Consider the following 21107-nt stretch of genomic DNA (forward strand, 5'->3'; position numbering starts at 1 on the left):
GCAGAGTTCTTTGATGATGCTGGACCACTTCCATTTTATACATACAAACAAAAAAATCTTTTTTGGTTAGAATTTTCATTCCATTTATTCTACTATTACACTACTTCATATATATATATATATATATAATTTTGGCTTAGTCCTTTAAATTTCTTCATTTTATTCTATGAGAATTATAGAGCTCAGAGTTAAGGAAATAAAGGGCAATGAAATTTCTTGTCTCTTAAATGATTAATAACAGCTGTAATATCCATGTCTTTGTGAAGAAGAGGATAATATGGTAGAAGTATTATAATTTTAGAATAAGTTCAAAGAAAAACGGCTAATGACTTTTCAAGAGAGTTGATTTTCAAGTCATATGAACAGGCAAACATTGAGAATATTAAAGCTGATACAGCAAAGACAAGGTCTACTTTCTATACTGCAGCCACTGTGTGAATATAATGTCTTTTTGTTGGAGCAAGTCCACATTGAAAGAAACCTGAATTCCTAAGGGAGTTTTAAAGTATGATAATTAAAGTTAAGGACTTTGAAAAGAGCAAAGTTGAAACTCATTGAAATATTTAATTGCATTTAAATCTGGCTCAGTTGGGCATGACCAAAGTTGTTATAAACTCAAGGATGTTCAGCAGCATATGCTGAAATTAGTCTATCTTCTAAGTCAATTTTCTAATTCAATGTCAACATAAAAAGACACCATTACAGCTAATACCACTGTTGGCCAGTTCAACAGCCAGGGCAGAGACTAAATAAATATGGAAAATGTCCCACCTTCCTCTTAGGACTAGGATGAGTCTTTTTATAGTGGCATTTTGGAGAGTGTTATGCCACACTAATTTATTCTAAGAGTTAATTGATAATTCAGTTCTCACTCCTATTAAGAGGACTAAATTAAAGTATGGAAGAAGAAGAAAACCCGATTGCACATTTTGCAGTTTTGGAGTTTTTCCTGAACGATACTTTGCATTCTTTTATAATTTTCAGTTACTGTTTGTTTTCATTTTCAAATAGAAATCATGAAGTGAATTACATGGTTGTTTAGAAATACTGAAATTCTAGGAAAAAAGTACCTAATTTTAGTTCTCTCATGTAAAATGTATTGAAAGCATTTTAGAAGGGTGCATCTAGGATTATGAAAATACATACCTAAACATGTATTAGGCTACAAATGAAAAATATAATTTAAGAAATCTGTCCACAAATAGCATGAGAGATACAGGCTACTCCTCTTACAGCTGACAAACTTCCTACATACATAACACCACAGAGGCTTCTGCAAGTCAGTGTTCATTTAGTCTGTACTGCATTTCCAACACTGCATGTTTCAAAACCACATTGAAACCCCCACAACATTATGATGAAATACTGTTCCTACTCCAACTGGGAACTAGATTTTCATTCCCCTGTCCTCACCAAAATGAACTTGCTTCAAAACAGTTCCCTTTAAGTCAATGGGTCCTGTTGTGGCATTATTTAGAGGTGTCACTGATTATTCACCTCTGCCCTGAAACATTAAAAAGTCAATAGAACTCTGAATTTTTATCAGTCTGTCACACATTACTGAAGATGTTAGGGGGAAAAAAAAGGAAACACAACCAGACCAGCTCCTTACTCTTCCCAACAAAGACACACACCAGACTGAATGGAGTAAGGAGCCAGAGAAGAAACTCAGTAAACACATTTTTGTGGTCAGACACATGATGCTGGCAAGATTAAAATCATGTTGTTCAAAAAAGGCTGCTCACAAGGGACACCATGGCTGACATTAAAGGAACTTGCATTTATGTACACAGGAAAGTATTTTTATGTTGAACAATAGAAGTGCGGGCATTTTGCCTAATTCAGAAATAGTGGCACAACCACACATTAGTTGTACATGAGAATAGAAGAATTAAGCCATCCCTCCTGTATAAAGACAGGTGGAAAAAAAGATGACCCAAAACACAGCACTATTATGATAAGCACTTTGGTAACACATTATTCCCCTGAGTGAAAAAATTAAGTGAGTTTTAGAGACTAGTTTCTACTGCACAATTTTTAAAGCTTTGTCAGCACTAGGACTTTCCAGTCTTCTGTCTGCAGTGTACAAATATATAGCTGGAGCTGTACACTTGCCAGAGGCCTCTCACACATCTTCTCCCTCTCCTTCTAGCTGATCTTTCTCACAAACTAACTTGAATACAGAGATAGACCCTTACCTACTCAGTTCTTTCCCTCCACAAATACCCACATAAATTTCCAACTTTAAGATTCTCTGCAAATCAATTATTCCCTACTACTGCCATAAACATCAAGGAGGTTTCATGTATAAAAAGCTATAAAACAATTCAAGTAAGAAAAATCAGGAAATAAGAAATAAAAGGAAGTTAAAATGTAACTGTACAGATAACCACCTCCTTCTCCAGAACAAACATGTTGAGCTAAAAGTAGAAGACTATTTTTTGGTACATTCTACAAATCTCACCTAGAATCTACCGTTTTACCAATTGCCAAGGTGTTATGTGCATGAGATCTGCAATTCCCAAATAAAAGATGAATTTTCAATGCAGAAAGAATCACCAGCAGACACTTCCCTGGCTAAAGGGAGTCTGAGTTAAGTCAAATTCTACTCACCACAGTTAAATGTTCCAGTAAGTATGCCACATCAACCATGTCTGCCAGAATTAGAAGCCTTGTGACAGCTGTAAGCAGAGATCGTGCTGCTTGGACAACAGCCTGCCTCTTAGGCAGATAGCAGGGATCACTGGTAAATGCCTCTGCTGATACCTTTAAGGCTTGACCTGCAAAATGAAGACATAAATTCCCTTAGGCTATATTGCAACAACCAGGGGAAAAAAAGCAGTTTAGACTCCATCAGTTATTTGGCAACTCATAAGTACTGCCAATAAATTTGCCATCTCTTTGTTGCCCTAATGCCTTGAAATGAAGGTCAGTTATTACAGATCATGCAGAATGTTCCACATTTTGAATTATGTTCCCTTTCTGTTCTTCTGAATCATTTAATTCTGAAATAATTCCCTTGGCAATCACACTGTTACTCTTAATCGTACACAACAAGGCCAGGGATGCTATGTTAAACTTTTCTAGTCACTGCTTTTTATATTACTATGTACTTTGCTGTCCTTGCTACTAAATAATTCCTGGTCACAGAAGGATATCAAATCTCGTTCTTCTCATTATAAATATAAGTTAATGGAATGAAAATCTCATACACTTGAACATCTGACTGACATAAAATATGTGAAATCTATGCAATGGAGCTTTTAACCGTGCCAGTAGATAACAATATACTGCTCTCCAGCATGAAGTTTTGCAAATGAAATTTAACAGTAAAAACAATGACAAACACCCAAGTTTACTTTCAGCGGTCTGCCACCTAGACTGAGAAATAAAATGCCATTACACTCATTTCTAAAAGCATTTCAAAGTCTACTATCAACTGAGGTGCTTTGCTAGTGATGGCAAAACCCCGACAGAACTTTACACAGAGCAGCACTGGAAAACTCATCACACAAACACAAACTGCTAAAATAAATGTTTGACCCATTAAACGCTCTATATCAGCTTGGAAACCAAAGAGGGAGAAAAAGTCACAAAAATGAATAGTTTTGGCTGTGCTAAAATTAGGAAACATCATTAGTAAACGTAGCTATTAAAAGACTACATAGACACAAAACCAGCCCTTTGTTGACAACTGCCTTAAGCGTATCCTGGATTTTGGATGCAACAGTCAAGGTAAATACAGCATTTAAGAATATTAAAGAGTTAAATCCTTTTTTATTATTATGTAATATTCTTTCTACCTATATCTAAATTACCTAAGTCTTGGTATAAGAATGAGGTACGCTTCTCCAAGCAGTCATTTGTGTAACAGGGGGGTTCTACATAGAAAGATTGAGTACAGGAACATGTAATTTTTGTTTCCTTTCATTCTACAAATTCTGACCAGAAGTAAGGAGAGAATATTGCCTGCTGAAATAAAATTCACAGTACCCTTAGCATTGTATAGCTTCACTCAAAGGCAAGAAGTCTGGACAGGGCTCATGCAGGAATGCTATTGGCATGTCTACTTCAGAGTTCTGGTGGTAAAGACAAAACTAAAGTCACACAAACAGTTTTGCTACCTGAACCACGTATGCATTTTTATAAGCTTTGGAGTCCTCAAATCAAAAACTAGGCAACAAGGTTCGTACAAAATACATAGAATCATTAATTAATGCATATTCATAGAAATATATACAAACATAGGAATTTCCTGCAATTACATATATACAGACTTTTATGTGCTCTCTCAGTCAGAATTGCATGAGGACTATTTAAGTGCAGCAGTTTGCCAGACTGGTTCTATATGTGATTTCATTTCTCAAGATTCAGAGAAAAAAACAAGTTTTACTGCTCTTACTAGAAACTGCATTTGAGAAAAATATTGAGCAAAAGCTACAGAAATAAACCTACCAATTACTACAGAGTCTCCATACCAGCACCTGAGATAGTACTGGCCTGATTCTCAGAACACTCACTGAATACTTTCAACATGCTGAAACTCATCAGGAACACTCATCTTTAACAGTTCTTTCTGATTTTCTCTTGGATTTGTTAGTCTTTGTGCAAATAATGTATCTTAAGCTTAGCAAACTCCATAAGCAAATAAAAATCACACTAATTTGAGATCTCGTTCTAGCACCTGCTACATCACAAAACAGTGAAAGTAAAATATACCAATTTCTTGTGCTCAGGACAGCAAATTAGAACTTTTATAATGCACTATAGCTGAGCACAACACAACAAATAAAACTACAGGAAATAAAACCCAAATATTAAATAGAATGACCCATTTTTAAGGGTTTTTATTTCCCCATCTGCAATGGGGAGAAACAGCTCTCCAAATGAGTACCATTTTCAGTACTAGAAGTTTCAAAGCAATTATTTGAACCTAGTAATTCTGGGTGGGGGAAGTAAACTGAGAGAGTAAATTCTGCTTACATGCATGTATATCTTGAAGGTGACTACTACAAATGTTAATACATTAATAGCAACTTGAGAAGTTTTAGTAGGAATTCTAACTTTGGAAATTGATTGTGCCTTAATAAGGACGTGGGAAATAGAGTGCACACACACCATCATAAAACTAAAATCCTTGACCATTCATTTCTCTTATGAATTCAAACAGAAAGAAAACTTTCCCAATATCTGAGAGAAAGCAATGTCAATGAACAACAGAAACTATCTCCGTTTTACTTTCATAGTATTTAACTACCATATGTTTGCCCTGCCAGTTATTGGTTTGGAATATCTTAAATATGACATGTTATCTTTCAGGCTGTAAAAGTAAAAGTTAACAACATGTTTTTTATGTATTTGGAGCATATACACTGTAATATTAATTCAGACCATTATAACTGTCAGATTCTTAAATACATTTGCACAAAAGCATGAAGCTGACACATGCAATGTCTTAATAAGACAAGAAAGCATGAAACAACAGAATTTTTTTCTGCAGTTATGATGCGTAAGTGTAGAGCTGTCCACCTTGGACCCTCAGGATTCACTTTAACAAATACTGACTAAAGTACCAGGGAGACACTGTTTCCCACAACAATAAAAACAACATCATCACTGCTTGACTGGTCACCTGCTAATTTTTGAACTTTCTGACCATCTTCAATAAAATCTTTACACAGAGAAAGATATTCAAAGGTAACTACTTATCCACGAAAATGGGAAATCAGGAAGGAGACCAAGTTAAAGCCCTCACTGATAGCAAGCTGGGGCTGGCAGTAAAAGCTCACCTACTACTAAGCTTCAAAGAATCTACAGAAGTGTTGAGATGCAAATTTGAAGGAAGACAGGCTCTCCTTGTGCCATTATTTATGGACTGACTCTCTTTCTCTTTTTTTTTTTTTCCCCAGACACAAAGAACATCTGAAGTGTTTATAGAAAATGAAGAAAACAGCATACAGTATTCTATTACCTGTTATTTATCAGCATTTACTCACAAGATAAGCAAACAGACCAGATTCACCATTATTTTTTCAGTGTTTTGTGCCATCTCAGCAAAGGTAAAGCAGCTGTTAACTTACATTAACTTAACACTTTAATCCAGATTTGCAAATAGATTTGTAGCCCAAGATAAATGTGGTTTGTTAACCTCACATACTTCCCGCGATAAAAGGACAAGTAGCAAATCAACTTGATGATCTTTGGGGAATTTAAAACTTCTCAGGCACAGAATCTGCTGCAGTTCAGAAGAACTTCTGTTGAAAACTAGTTAAGTCTGGAGAAACTGAGAAAAAAAAGTTATGAAGAGAAGGCAATAAGAAAATAATAGAACTAGTTACTTTGAAAGGAAAAATTGGAGTGCAGGGGGAGGGGGAGAAAAGTGAGAGAACCAACCATCCAGAGGAAGATTATGTGAAATCCTCAGTCCTGTAGTTCAGCTCTCTGTGATCCAGGGACTTGTTTGGTGTACCACAACTATGTGACCTTAGCTGAGAAAATTTTTAGTAAAGTGCAAGGAAGTACGCTAGCTAACATCACACAAGGTAAGTAAAAACACAGACAGAGGTGGAGTTGTAGAGATAGTAGTAATTAGCAGTCAAAGAATCCAAAAGGAAAAAAATACTGACATGACATGTTATGAACCTTAGGCAAAAAGACCCGGGAACTTGCAAGGTAACAACTCTGCAAAACTGAGCCACAGTTCCAAATGAACAACAGAGGCCAACATTTTCCCACATGACTGACAACTGTCTGGTCGGCATTACCAGCAGTAAATACATTCTTTGCTCAGTCACTCATTAGTCTGAGCTATCTACCGTATGCGTTAGCCAATAACCAAATACTTTGTATTTTTTAAGTTCTGTAGATCTTGCTAGTAGAGTCTCTTTGTGCACAGTAAAAGTGGCCCGAACAAAACTGACTCGGAAAGCAGAGCTACAGATTGAAAGGAACAGGTTGGTTAGGAAGGAAAGTACTCAGTTATGAGAAGCCCAGACAGGAGTGAATGGTGAGCCTGCAGAGTTAGTAACTGAATGAGTCAGGAGAGAAGTGAGGTACAGCTTAGCTGAGGATAGGAGACAGTGCTGTTACCAGGAATATATAATAAAAGCTGGGACGGAAAAAATAATCTTCTGACAGCACAACAGCTCCTCAGAAACCTCTAATGTTTCCTCCTACCCATAAACACAAGGCTGAACTGCATGTTCACAGGCCCCACGTGATTATTTGCTGAGGTCTCTGCTATTGTGCTTTCCAGAAAATAGCCCTGTAGATTTGTGTGTCTTTCAAGCACCTAAGACACTTCAAAACCTCAAATAGTCCTAAAATCTGAAAATAATACCATTTCAACACTGGTATCTTCTGGGTACTTGAGCCACAAATACAATTAAGGGACTAAAGCATCTCTCATGCAAGGAAAGGCTGAGAGAGCTGGCACTGTTCAGGCTAGAGAAGAGAAACCTCAGAAGGATTTTATCAGTATATATAAATAACTGAAGGGGGGATGCAAAGAAGATGGAACCAGAGTGTTCTCAGTAATGCCCGGAGACAGGGCAAGAGGCAATGGGCACAAACTGACTACAGGAGGTTACATCTAAACACCAGAAAACATTTTCTCACTGTAAGAGTGACTTAGCAGTGGCACAGGCTGACCAGCAAGGTTGTGGAGTCTCCAGCCTTGGAGGTATTCAAAAGCTGACTGGACATGGTCCTGGGCAGACTGCTGGCCCTGCCTGAGCTGGGGGGGATTGGACCAGATGACCTTCAGAGGTCCCTTCCAACCTCAACCATACCATGATTCTGTGATCAAGCATGTGAGCAGAGACAAGCCAGAAGGGTCTGAATATGACCAACCCCTTAGAAGTGAGTTGGACATAAGCTGGGATGGCCAGATGAACAGCTATAAAATCATGACCCTAAAACAGAGCTATGAGATACAGCCTAGGCAGATAGGAGCTACAAGCACAACAGGAGAAAATGACAGCTCCAACAACATGATGTTGGAACTTTCTTAAAATGCAGTAATGGCATGACAGTTTGATGCAATTTCATCCATTTTATTGTAATTCCTATCAAGTGGATGTTCTTCCATTATTACATTTGTCATGAACAATGAAACATGAAAGAATGTGCCCTTTTAGTGGCACAAATAGGGAAGAAGAAAGGTGGCAGTATTCATAGTATTTCAATTATTTTAGACAGTCAAATAAGAAGCAGTTCAAAGAACCAAAGTCAGGACATATCATAACTACGTAACGATTGGAAGGCAGATATTTCCAAGACTTTATTCAGCACACACAAATAGATGACTCCCAAAGTAAATGGTATTACTACCATTAGCTGATCAGTTACTGATGGCTGCTCCTTCTGTCAAATGACTGATTCTTATGCACGTGCTTACAAAAAAAAAATCTATGCTCAGGCATAGGGTAAGGTCAAAACACAGTTCAGCCACAAGTAATTTTAAAAAAAAATTTAGAGGATCCATGCACTTTATCCAGCACCAAAAATATCCAAAAACCTACATGAAAATTCCTTTAAAAACCAAGTCAATTGTAAGCCTTTTGGCGAATTTGCTGTTGGCAAATAGCTGACAAAAGGTACACACTTCTGCTGGGCTGCTTGCAGATGGTAGGCATTCTGCCTATACAGACACACTTGCAGTAATACTGCTAACTGCAGTCTGTGAGCACCCCTCAGAGACAGTGCTCAACATCACACTCTGTGTGTTCTTTATTTTTAGGCAAGACTCAGAATTACAATTTCTTCTTTTATTTCTTTGAATAGATTTTCTTTCTCCTACTAAATCCTATCTGACCATCACATTTCTCTCCCTCCTGTTTGTTTTTACATCTGGCTTTCTCCTCTTGTTTTTTATTTTTAACTGCAGCAGTGTGAAATCCACACAGAATGCAGTGCATTTTATGCCGTTCTTGTGTCCTCCCACAAGGAGGTATTGTTACCAAGCAAGTCCTGTCACCCACTCCTGTGATCTGCACCCTTAGAGGCTGGTGGATTTACAGTTCCAGAGAAACACAAGTGTTAAAGGGAGCCCATTGACTAAGGGAGGGAGGGACATAACAGAGTCAGTTAAAAGACAGGATTTCAAACATCCTAGCCTCAAACCTGAGAGAGCAAAAAACAAACCAACCAAACACAGTTTATACAAATAACAGAAAACTTCTAAACTCTGATTTACACCGGCATTTGCAGTCTCACATCCTTGCAGGCATGAACATACACATAAGCAGAATCAGTACTAGAGAAGGTTGGGAGTCAATGTCACGTTATAGCACAGAACAACCTACCCTTTCTGAAAACAAGAGATTTAAACAATACTAGTATAATCACCTGTTCTGCTCCTACAAATACCATCTCCATCTGCTACAGCAAATAAAGGATTGTGCTTCAGCCGGCCAGCTGGAAGTGACAAGATCAGTGTCAGGGCAAAGCAGATTGATACCTCCTGCATGTTCCTAAGTTAACACCATGATAACTCAGATTGTCACAATAGCTTTCTGTAGATGTTACAGGACATTTTTCTCCTGCCACACAGTCTCTTACCCCACTCACATACCTCTGTATTCTGTTGCACTACAATTATTTCACTGCTGCAGACCAGGAAGTTCCATTTCCACATCTCATACAGTTCTTCCTAACGTGTAATCAGAGCCATCACACACCCCCTTCATGCCCTAAAGCCATCTCTTCATTCCCCCTTTCCCACTCAGGGACATCTGATCCAGTGATGGTGGTATCAGAAGCTTTTTACAAGGGATCTGTTCTTGGTTTGATGGAAAGGGTGTACAGTACAGATTATTTTAAGCCACTTGAACATCTGAATTCTGTCTCCTAGAACGGAAGTCCATTACATGCAGATCATACACATGTACCTCTTAATGTAGGATGAGAAAGCTAAGCCTATTTTTAAGATTTTTTGTGGGGACAAATAAGAATATAGTATATAACGTAAGAGATCACTATCCCCTTCCTTTAGTAAATACCCTTACAGTACATTCCCCATACCTTGCCAGTGAATGGTAGTTTCTTCCACGCCATCAAAGTCTTGCCTCCCTTGTTAAATGTCAAAACGAATTAAATATGGACATTTGAAATACCAAATTATTTGTTCTAATTTCCTTTTAAAGAGTAACTGAAGGCTCAAAATGTAACTCCAGCAAGTAACTTGCTTTCAATTCACTGTTACGTGTGATGAAAGGCTTATCTAGGAACACACTTGAGCAGGATAACAGCTAAATGCACAAAACCTTGACACTGCAATAGATAGAAACAACATTGACAACTGTTCTGTTTCTGACTATATATAGTCAGTAAGCAATGGCAATAAATACCAAATATTTTAGCTATGCCTGTACAACTGTTTGAAAACTATAAGCAATCACACCTTGATGTAAAAGCAAAAAATCTCTATCCTATATATATAGGATAATATATATACACACAATATGTATAGTATAATGCTAGAGTTCAATGCAAATTCCTAAAAGAATATTTCCCCACATTAAGACAAAACAGTGATTTAGTTTAAATCGATTAAATATCAGAATCAGGACATTAATTATAGTCTGATGTTTAGTGTCACATTATTCCTCAGAAGGCAATTTTTTTAAATGCTTCATCAAACCAGATCAACAGGGAAACATGACAGTTCTTCAGTTACTAGGCTAGTGGATTTTTGGGTGATGCACATAGTCCACCACCCACAGGCCTGCCTGGTGACTTAGTAGAGCTCCAGAAGAAGGTGAATCAAGATATAGATAAGAGGTAGACCTTAAAAAGTACTTTCTGAAGAGGAAACTCAATGCAAAATGCAGAGGACCTCTGTATTAAGATGATCAGCTGCAAGACCATAAATCTCTAGTAAAACTTCACAGATGCCAAAGGAAGCATAATTTAGATTTATCCAGGGAATGTGCCTGCATTCATTACAACAACACTTTCTTTCAGATATCACTAACAGAACTTGACTGAACTTGAGAGACCAAAATCTCATCTACTGACAGTGTTTGTCAAGACTGAACTGTAGACTGCAAAGCCATACCATGTCCCCATTTCTGAAGACATTAGATGAGTCTCTAATGCATCAGATGAATTAAGATAAACAGAAGATTTGTTATGTTTATCTCCACTGCTCACTTTTATCCTACTAATATGCCCCTTTATTCCCCAAAACATTATGATTAACAGGATTATCACCGGCAGCTTGAAAAAAGTCTATCACTCCTCTAAAAGGAACCCCTATTAATGACCTCCAGAAGTAAACAAAGCAGCATTTTCACACTGGCAATTGACATTCAAAAGAAATAAGCATTTAATTCTTATGTAACAGCCTTCAACTCAACAAGCTCAGTGAGTGACACAAGCTAAAAGGCAAGAAGTGAGACTATTTATTGTTTCCAGACATTGGTGTGCAACTTCAGGACTGGTAGCTTGGTTCTCATCTGAGTGAAATTATCCAAAGGGTTGTTTCAAAATTCTACTACACAGTAAATACAAGTTGTAACCACATGCAAAAAGTAATAATTTATTTAAGAGCATATTAATAAAAATACCTGCCAGTCACCACAGGAAAATATGCCCACAGAAAATTAAATACTATATGCTATGACACGCATGGCAGGTGACTGCATGCAAGCAGTTTATGACTCACATCCTTCCAAAGAGTTTGAAGTAAATAACATGAGACATTTAACAGCAGCAGAATGTAACTTCAATGAGGCAATAAATTTATATATGATATGGCATACAAAACAGCTTCAAAGGACTAATAAGATCTGCAAAATTAATAAACTGCTGCTTGTTTTACAATTGTTCACCAACTTCTTAAAATTAACTTGTGCAGTTTGGTAAATTCCTGGAGGAAGATCAGCTGTGAACACTCAATTTGTCATTGCATAATGATAGGTGATAACATGAACTTAACATTCTTTTAAAATGCATGAGGTGTATATAATCTACTTTATGTATTATTTATTTTTGTAGTTATCTGTGGTCTTGGCTGAGAATCAATAAATAAATAGAAAATGTGAAATATTTTTATATTATCTATGTATAAAAATCAATATAAAACTATATATGTTATTCTTGTCTTGTGTTATCGGCCTGGAATAGATGGGCTAACATTTTAAGAGTACTCAAAAATTAGTGATTTTTTTTTAAAAGCCTCAGCTGATCAGTGTGACAGATAACAATGATATTTGCTGCTCATAATGCTTTTAATCGCAAAGGACCCTGAGGTATCTCAGACACTGTATGCATATATCAAATTCTAAAACGCTGCCATCTCTGGATTCAGAGGAAGAAAATAGCTAGTAATCACTATGATGACCAACAGTGGAGACTCAGAAACCACCCCAGCTGCACATGGAGGAAGACAAAATAGAAAAAAAACCACCAAGCAAAATAAAATTCTGATGTAAAGACCTGATTTAAATGGCTAACATGCAGTCCTTCAGGCACAAGTTGCTACATAGTGTAAGAATATACACCATACTGCTCAACAGGGAAAAGGCAACTGAAGCCCACTTTGCCCCCTGATAAAACCAAGCCTGGTTGCTAGGTCATTCAATACCATGGCCTCCCAATAACTTTATGGTACAGACCATTGTTCTTTGCTTGTCTGCTCCCACTTGTTTGGGAAGGCTTTCATCAGCCTCTCTTAATCTGATTCCAGGCAACACTTGGGAACCATTTGTTTACAAAACTCAGAGAGCACTGATGAAAGAACATAATTTGCATATGACAGGCACTAAAAGCATTACTCTTTGGTCCCCTTTCTCCTCTGAAACCTTCTCCTGAATCAATTTTAAAGTTGATTTCTGCAGGAACACATTTTAGGTGTCTGTTATCTGGCTTATTACTATTTGAGCCTTGCCTTCATACTCACCCACTAGGCCCTGATTATGCATGTGGAGAGTAAAAAAATCAATAAAGCAACAAAGATCCTGAAAGAATGTAGCTAATACAGCATTCTCAGCAGGTGATAAAACCTAGTCCTGTTTGGGAGTCTGGTTGGAAATGGGGAGACAGGTCATAAGGAAATGGAACATGGCAAAATTCAGCAAAGATGAGCTGCTCTGTCATGAAGGGATGAATCTTACAGTAGGTTAAAGAACTCATCTTCCTCCTATTGAAGTCTCAAAACGTACCTCCAGATTGGACTATTACACCTTCCCAAATTAAGTTCTTTACTACTGCGCAAGAGGGAGAAGACTTCTGTTTTTAAATCTTTAATTAAAAGGCCTTATTCCCAGATTCAGGTAAACAATTATTTTCAAGAACATTAAAGCACGCATTAACTTATACTTGTGCTTAACAGCCACTAAAGTTAACAAGGGGCATCCTGTCTTCACTGGGGAGAAATAAAAAAAAAAAAAAAAACACACAAAAAACCACCAACCAGGCAAAAAAACCTCCACACAACACTTCCAGTGCTGTAAATGTTTTTCCACAATGGGACCCAGCTTGCATCTTGCACACTTTACCTTCTCACAAGTGTTATCTGAGAACATACAACTAGACAACTCAAAGTTCAGACATTTGCACATCATGGACATCCTAGCTTCATTTTTATACCAGTGTCACACATTAAACTCATTCCTTCTGGTGTCTAAGTTATTTGTCATGTACTTACTCTCTTTGTGGACATCAGCAAGTGCTGCATGAAGTTCCTCTTTAAACACAATTGCTTCCTTGGCAATTTTTTCCCCCTTGTCCAACAGATTCCAAGTGGCTTCTTCCACAGATGCTAGCAAGACACGAGCTCTTTTAGAACGGCCCTTTTTCTTACTAGAAGGATTCTGTGGACAGTTCACTAGTGTTGTAACCTACATTTAAAAGAAACATAAAAGATGATAGTGGTGTAAGTACTATAATAAGTGAATTTATATTGTTCTCAAGTTTTAAAAAAAATCAGATTAATATAGTTGAGAATAAGCAATGAGATTCCCCCTGTTTTAGAGAGGGGCAGGCAGGCTCAGCACACATACTGAGAATGGAAAAGCCACTGAATGAAAACTTACAGATAATTTTACTTAATATGCCTCATCTTTGTATTCTTTCTGTACAACCAAAGCAAAGTCAATAGAAATCTCACTGTCATATTAACCCTGATGCAAACTCCCAACAATGCTTATTTTAAAATTTACACACACAAAAAAAAAAAAAAAAAACCACAACTATCTAAGGAGTTTATATATATACTTCCAAGGCAGGAAGTATAATCAGTGCTGAATCTTCCCATACTTCCAGTTTCAATCTCCCAAGTTATCTCAGAAGCAAATACCCAAAATGAGTACTGACAGACACATTTCAAAATGCTTTCTCTTCTTCTAAAGGACGATCACAGCGGTCAGAACTCAGCACCTCAGAATTCTCTGGGTGGCTCTCAACACTAAAATTGAATAGTTTTACACAGAATGTAGGTTTACCACAGCTTTGTCCAAGTTATATTTTTTGAAAAAGCACTTCAACATCCATAAAGAACTTATTTTTATACAGCATTCCACTCCACATTCCTCATCATATGAGCACAGCCTCCACACTCCAACAGAATTTTTCCAACAGACTATTCTATAAGTCATTGCTTGAGCTCTCACACTAAGACAAGACTCCTAAAACGCGTTATATAGCTATTTTAAAACATATTTTATTTTCATTAAGTTCACTGATGTTTTTTAATCCTCCTTCTATTTTGTTGTCTGTGCCAGAACATGGATAGTATAATATGAAGTACAGATCTAGCCTTGGAGCTCAGTGAACACATATGTATATAATTGCTTCATTTTATTAAATGTCATTCCAATTGTTAACAGAATTGTATAAGCAAAGCAAAAGCTGTATATGAATTTCTCGGTCCTGCAGGCAAGCTTACCTAAAGGCTGCAGTACAGCTTCTGGTTTGAGCTCATCTATGGAAAAAGGGCTCCATTCACAGGTATGTAACAAGAAGTGTGCTAGCTGTGCCCCAGCTCACCTTTAGAGCTTGCTCACGAATTCACACACTTTAGTGTTTTTTATGAGTCAGTACTTTTAAAAGTAACTGACAAACATCCTCTGGGAAGCATTTCTATAAACACATCTTTGAAAGACAAAAGCCCTGACCCCTACATCATTCATGTGGAATTTCGGGGAAAAAAGGACCAGCCACTTGACATCGGCTGCTCTGGCATGTCACAAGGGAGGCAGCAACATAAATAACTCCGGCTCAGATTGTTAAAGAGGGCTTGTGTATTTTTCTGACTGTGGCTCAAAGAAAGTAAATGAAGTTATTTATTGCACATAAATCAGCCAGCTGCTAGAGAATGCAATGGGAGTAAGAATCTTAATATCTTTTATTTTTACAAACCCTCTACCATTAGTTCTAGAGTATTTAATACAGTTTCAATGATCATATTTTTAAGAGTGAGTTGAAGAGATTATAGGCTGATACTTCCAACAAGTAGTCATAAAACACTGTAGAAAATTAGAAGCTGCCTCAAAAATCTATAAGTAAAAGACATTTTTAAGTGTCTTAACTATTTAATCACCATTCCCAGAAAATAATCTATTCCATTTCTCAGATTTTTACTGTAGCCTCCTTTTTATGTAATATACTATTCTATGTACTGTTTATTCATATGTTTTGGAGGAAAAGGAAACAAAGCAAATGGTGAAATATGAAAAATAATCATTCCTGCAGGTGAAAATTATTGACTATAAGACCTCTACCTTCAGCATCACTGTCAGGAAATACCAGAGGCAGCTTCTGAACTCAAATTCAAGTCAAAGTTTGATAAGTAGTTCTTGGCTTATGGAGATTAAGGAATACAGAAAAACTACTCTGAATCATCTAATACAGAATCCCAATGAGGAATGCAAAAACTTTATGCAGATCCTAACAGAAAGAATTCAACTACACAGCAGCTAATACAGTGCGCCCCTTTGATCCACTGTCAACACAGCCTGTACTGTAGTGGCAGAATACCCAGACAAAATGGTATTAAAAGAAAAAAGAAAAACTTGTATTTCAGTTAATTAATCCTGCTGATGCCTGACTGTATTTCCCAGTTATTAAGACTTTCTTATTGCCATATACACCAGGTCTCCCAGCATTCAAAGGAAATCAGTCAAGAAGTTATTTTGTATCTCTGGTAGGAGCAACAGAGTTGCGCTAGCGGTATGAGGTCTTTTTTAAGTGAGATTTTTCAAGCCCATATGCTGTTACAGTTGCAAATCTGAATCACATTGTTGTTGCCTGTTACTGCCATTATTTATTAGGCTGAAGGGGTAGTATTTTTTTGTCATGGTTATTCCAAATACTGAATTCCTAACGAACTGTGCAGCAGTTCTTCCAGTGCTGTATTCAATTCCTGCCAGCCCTTACAATCTTTTAATATTGATTGCAGTAGTTAAGGAAACAATGTCTTGGTACCTTGAATATCAAAAGATTTGGCTCACCTTTGATATTAACATAAAAGTATTTTAGACCATGAACCATAAAAGTCTTTTTTGTTTAAAATTTAGTTCAGTGTAACTGCAAACCCTAGACAGTTGAAAAAACAAGATATTTACTCAGTGATCTAATGACAACAGCAGAACAGCCTACTCACTGTTTCAAATCTGAAGTATTGCATATACAAATAAATACAAGTGAATCACTTTCAGTGGGCATAAAGTAAACTTACCATACATAGAACTGAAACCAACAGCATGTGTTTTCTGTGCAAGAAAACTTCTGTTGGTATGGATGACAGGTGAGTATAAATAACTTTCAATTTGCCTATTTTTCCATCAATGATGCAAGGGACTCTAGAACACATGGATGTTTCTACATACTCTGTAAAACTTACATAATTCTTGCAGCCATAAACTTTCCTTAGTATGTATGCCTGTATAAAATATAAAGAGATGGAAGCAAGAGGTTTTGCAGGGAAAGCTCTTACAAACATTTGTTTGTGTATACATACACACACATAATATATATATTAATTGTGTGTGTATATACATCTCTATAGAAGAGAGAGCTCTAGATACAATATCCAAATGTGGCAAATTTACAACTTATAAGACTTGCAACGACTGCAAAGACACTTATTAAGTATTTCCTGCACAAATTCATGAAGCTATATGAATCTCATCAAGTCATATCTTTCAAAAATTTACTTGCACATAAATTCAAAAGGAAAAAAGCCTTATAATAGCTTGCTACAGAAGCAATTTTATACCTAGCCATAACTGTAATCATTACGTAGTATAGCAAAGAGATTAAACAGGCTTCAGTCTCTGAGGATGAGACAAAACAAGAGGATATTTTGCATTACATTAATTGCTTTATTTTGTGAGTAAACCTAGCACAAGCAAGACACATATTAGACATCAGCTATGTGCATGAAAATGCTTCATGATCTACTGATTGGTGCATACTAATTGCTCCATGACAGAGTGCATCTCTAATAAAAGCCCAGAATTAAAGAAATATTCTTTGTCTGAGCATGTACCCAATTCACATCAAGACAGCTGTCAGCTGATGTCAATTTTTAATGTGCTAGATGCATTGATAAGGAATGTTACCTAAAAGCCTTCCTTCACTAATGTCCTCAAAGCCCATGGAATAAAATATAATAAAGGCCACAGAAGGACCCCATTCTGGTGAGGGAGTAAATGGACAGGATTAAAGAAACTTTTTTACAATACATAGGAAACAGTGCAGCTAGTAGTATATGCCCACGAGAGTACAGTTTACAAGGCTGAACACAGAATTGCACCAACACAGTTATGTCACTTCCAACACACAAGTTTCTATCTCTGCAGAGCCCTGCGCAGCACTATTTGAACTTACCACCCTGGGTCAGGCCACTGTTTGGGATGCAAAGAAGGAAATGCAGTGAGACTGCTGCCCCTGCAACCCCCCAGACATTGTAATCTAGGGCCGTTGTTTTATTCCAAGGATGGAGACGTTGCCAAGTTAGAGGAGGGTTTATACAAAAAAGTGTGTCATACTGTTTTCACAACTTGGAAATGATCACCACTGCTGATTGCAAATTGCAGGGAAGAGAGAGAATCTAGCAAAGTCATTTGTAAAGTTACTTCCACATAGGCTAGTTTTGCCTTCATTTTTTTCCCATATTGATGTTGTTAATTTAATGATTGCTTCAACACTTAGCATAACTGGCTCGGACAGACTTCAGAGAGGCTCATACACTTCCACTGCCTCTTTCTTACCAGAGCATTACAAGACTATCAAATAAATTAATTAGACCATAATTCTCAAAATAAAAGTTAAACTATGTTCAGAGCACAGCTGCCAAGTGAATCAGGCCAGAGCACAACACTATTCGTTTTTACCTGTGACTAGTATGATTCTCTTTCTAATCATAGATCAGTTTTCATTTATTGCCTTTCCAGCATCTCAATCATCCTTCACTGAGTATTAGTTATAATCCCCACTTTTGCATTTTCAACATTTTTTCTCCATCTCCCACTCAAAATGAAAGCTTCCCTTCCACAGTTCTGTTACGAAACAAAGCAAGCATTAAGGTTGAGTGGGGGAAAAGACAGCTGAAATCATATTCTCTTTGAATCTAAGCATTTCCATTTTTAACAGACTCAATCTTTTTAAAGATGCTTGAGAAGAGCTTTTGAAAAAAACAAAACTAAAATGAGATCGTTTCTTTGGTTTTTTTCTGGAAATGTATTTCTTTGTTTTGGTCAGGTTTCTTTGATCCCGCAGAACTGAGGCCAAAATTTACATTTCTTCACCTCCTCTAAAAATACCCAGTGTTGCAGCTGCCTGAGTCTGACCTACGGGCATACAAGGGAAGGTTTTGAAATGCAGTCTATCAAGACATCTATTCCTACTACTGTAAAACTAATTTTATAATCCATCCATATACGATACTTCAGCTTGACAACTTCCCACAAACCACTGAACTGTTACCTGCAGTTTTATACACCATCAGTCAAACCTAGGCAAATATAAATAAATAAAAGCAGACAAAATGAGTGAGAGGCAGCTCAGTTAAGAACAGCTGGAAATGAAGTCATGATAAAAAGAAAAGATTACTTTCTGAAGAAAAGAATCTTCCAGAAGGGACGAATGAGTAAGGGAGGAAAAGACCACCAAATTAAAAATAAGAGAAGAAATTTCGAAGTTGGTAATGAAAAATTAATAAAAGAAACTAGATGAGTTGGGGAGAGTCAGAGGTTTCAAATGGGGAAAATACAATCTTTTTGTTTTTATATCTATGCTTTATATCTAACAAAAATATCTAATTTTTTTGTTAAAGATAAGCTTGTTGCAATGAATTACCTGATTTTTAAAAGCAAATTTTCCTAGAACTGTTATAAAACATGACCACCACCTCTTCCCTTTTCCTGGGGTTTTTGCTATGTGTCTGACTAACTAAATGCAGGTACCCCAAAATCTTTGTTCTAAGTACCACAAAGAGAAAATTCAAAATATCTCAAATTTCAAAACAGAAGATGTCTTTTCTGGTTTTTACCCTGTAACTTATTGCTACAGAGGTCTTTTAACACCTTCTTAGTTATACATGTTTTTTGCAAAATGAGGTCAGGTCTTAAAGTAGGTCCTTCCTGTTGTATTAAAAAAGACAATTCTAATCCATGCCAAATATAGAGATAATGAGAGAGTCTTTAACACACTAAGCATCGCATATTTAACCAGTGAATACCTGAAATAGAACTGGAATATGCAGTAAAATCACTCCTCCTAAAAAGAAAGTTTTATCAACAAGCCCAAACACAGTTTTGTAAATTCCCCAGTCTGAGTTTTCTTTAGTTGGAAGGAAAACTACTAAGGTAGTTTTCTACATCAACAATTGCACTGTTCTTAGGGCATCTCTTCTAAAATGCAACAGAATGCAATTATTCTCAAAACTCAGACAAAGAAACTCAACTACAGATTTCAAGTCTCTTCTTTCCCACTATGTCCACTACTTAAAACATGAAACTTTCCATGTGCTGGAAATCCATTTGCAGTGTATTCTACATTTCAACATGCACTAGATAATACTGTACAAGAGATCAGCTAGAACATGCAACATCTGTTACGATATTCTGTGTGGCATTTGCAAAAATGGAAGTGACTAAATGAATGACCAAATCTGGAAAAAGACAGATCCCTTTGGAGAGTTTCTGAGCCAGCGTAAACTACAAGTAGAGATATGATTATGCCTGTTATAATAGTGTCCTTAGCCAATGTTCTTCAGCCTTACGCCCTTCCCTCAATGGTTATCCAATTTATTTTCTGCAAGACTAAAATACCTGGATTATCAATGGTTCCAGTAATTTCTCCACTGTAAAAGTCTGGATCTGCAGATCCTGAGGATCAATTTTCAGTTTAATGCTCGGCACTTTTGTTGACATTTCACCTAGGTACAAAAGAAAATAAAATTCCAATAAGCAATTATTATCCACAATCACAAGTCTCATTGCCCTCTGTCAGAGCACAGAGCTGCCTACAGGAGTACAGACTTGGTACCATAACAGGCTCAGGATTACAAGAGATAAAATTATTTTTTATGATCCCTCATTTCTAAATTGTGAAAAAAAAATGCAGGTATTTCCATAAACTTTGAGATAATCGATTTAGAGTACATTTAATTCCCTGTCCTCCCTTCCAGATTTCTCAATTGACAGTATATTAAAAAATACACAAGGATAATTGCATTAGAAGACCTTTGAAAATAAGTTCTCTAGTAGTCAATAAAAAGGAGTTTTAAAGCAAAAATTATACATTACATTACTGAATCTATCACAAAACAAAAACATGAATGCTATGTGCACAATACCTGTATCTTATTCCATGTGCCAAATTACACTGGTCATAATAAACACTTTAAGAACAAAAAGCTCTTAAAAGTCGTAACAATTAATAGCAGGAGAAAGTGAAACATTTAGTTATTTTACACCCTCTAATAACAAATATTTTCTAAGTGTCAAGACAGGTTATGTCAAGAAAGCCTATTACTGAAGTCAGCAAGATGGAAGTAAAGCTAAGTGAAGTCTTTAAAGTGAATAAATCATTCATTAGGAGCTTGATCCAAAGTCCACCGATGTTAATTTAAGAGTTTTTACTGAGTTCACTGGGTC

At 36.6% G+C, this 21107-nt stretch overlaps 1 protein-coding gene across 1 annotated transcript in view; it reads right to left on the reverse strand.

Annotated features, from left to right (window-relative positions):
• The window catches only part of CTNNA3 (catenin alpha 3), a 500914-nt gene that overhangs the window by 470977 nt on the left and 8830 nt on the right, over positions 1-21107 (reverse strand). The window contains exons 2-4 of the mRNA XM_005235159.3: positions 20280-20386; positions 13652-13844; positions 2614-2780 (exon numbers count right to left, since the gene is read on the reverse strand). Of these exons, the coding sequence (XP_005235216.1) occupies positions 2614-2780; positions 13652-13844; positions 20280-20381 (462 nt within the window). The 5' untranslated portion in view covers positions 20382-20386. The remainder of the gene's footprint in view (positions 1-2613; positions 2781-13651; positions 13845-20279; positions 20387-21107) is intronic.

Source organism: Falco peregrinus, chromosome 1 (genome assembly GCF_023634155.1).
Source record: "Falco peregrinus isolate bFalPer1 chromosome 1, bFalPer1.pri, whole genome shotgun sequence".
Lineage (NCBI taxonomy): Eukaryota > Metazoa > Chordata > Aves > Falconiformes > Falconidae > Falco > Falco peregrinus.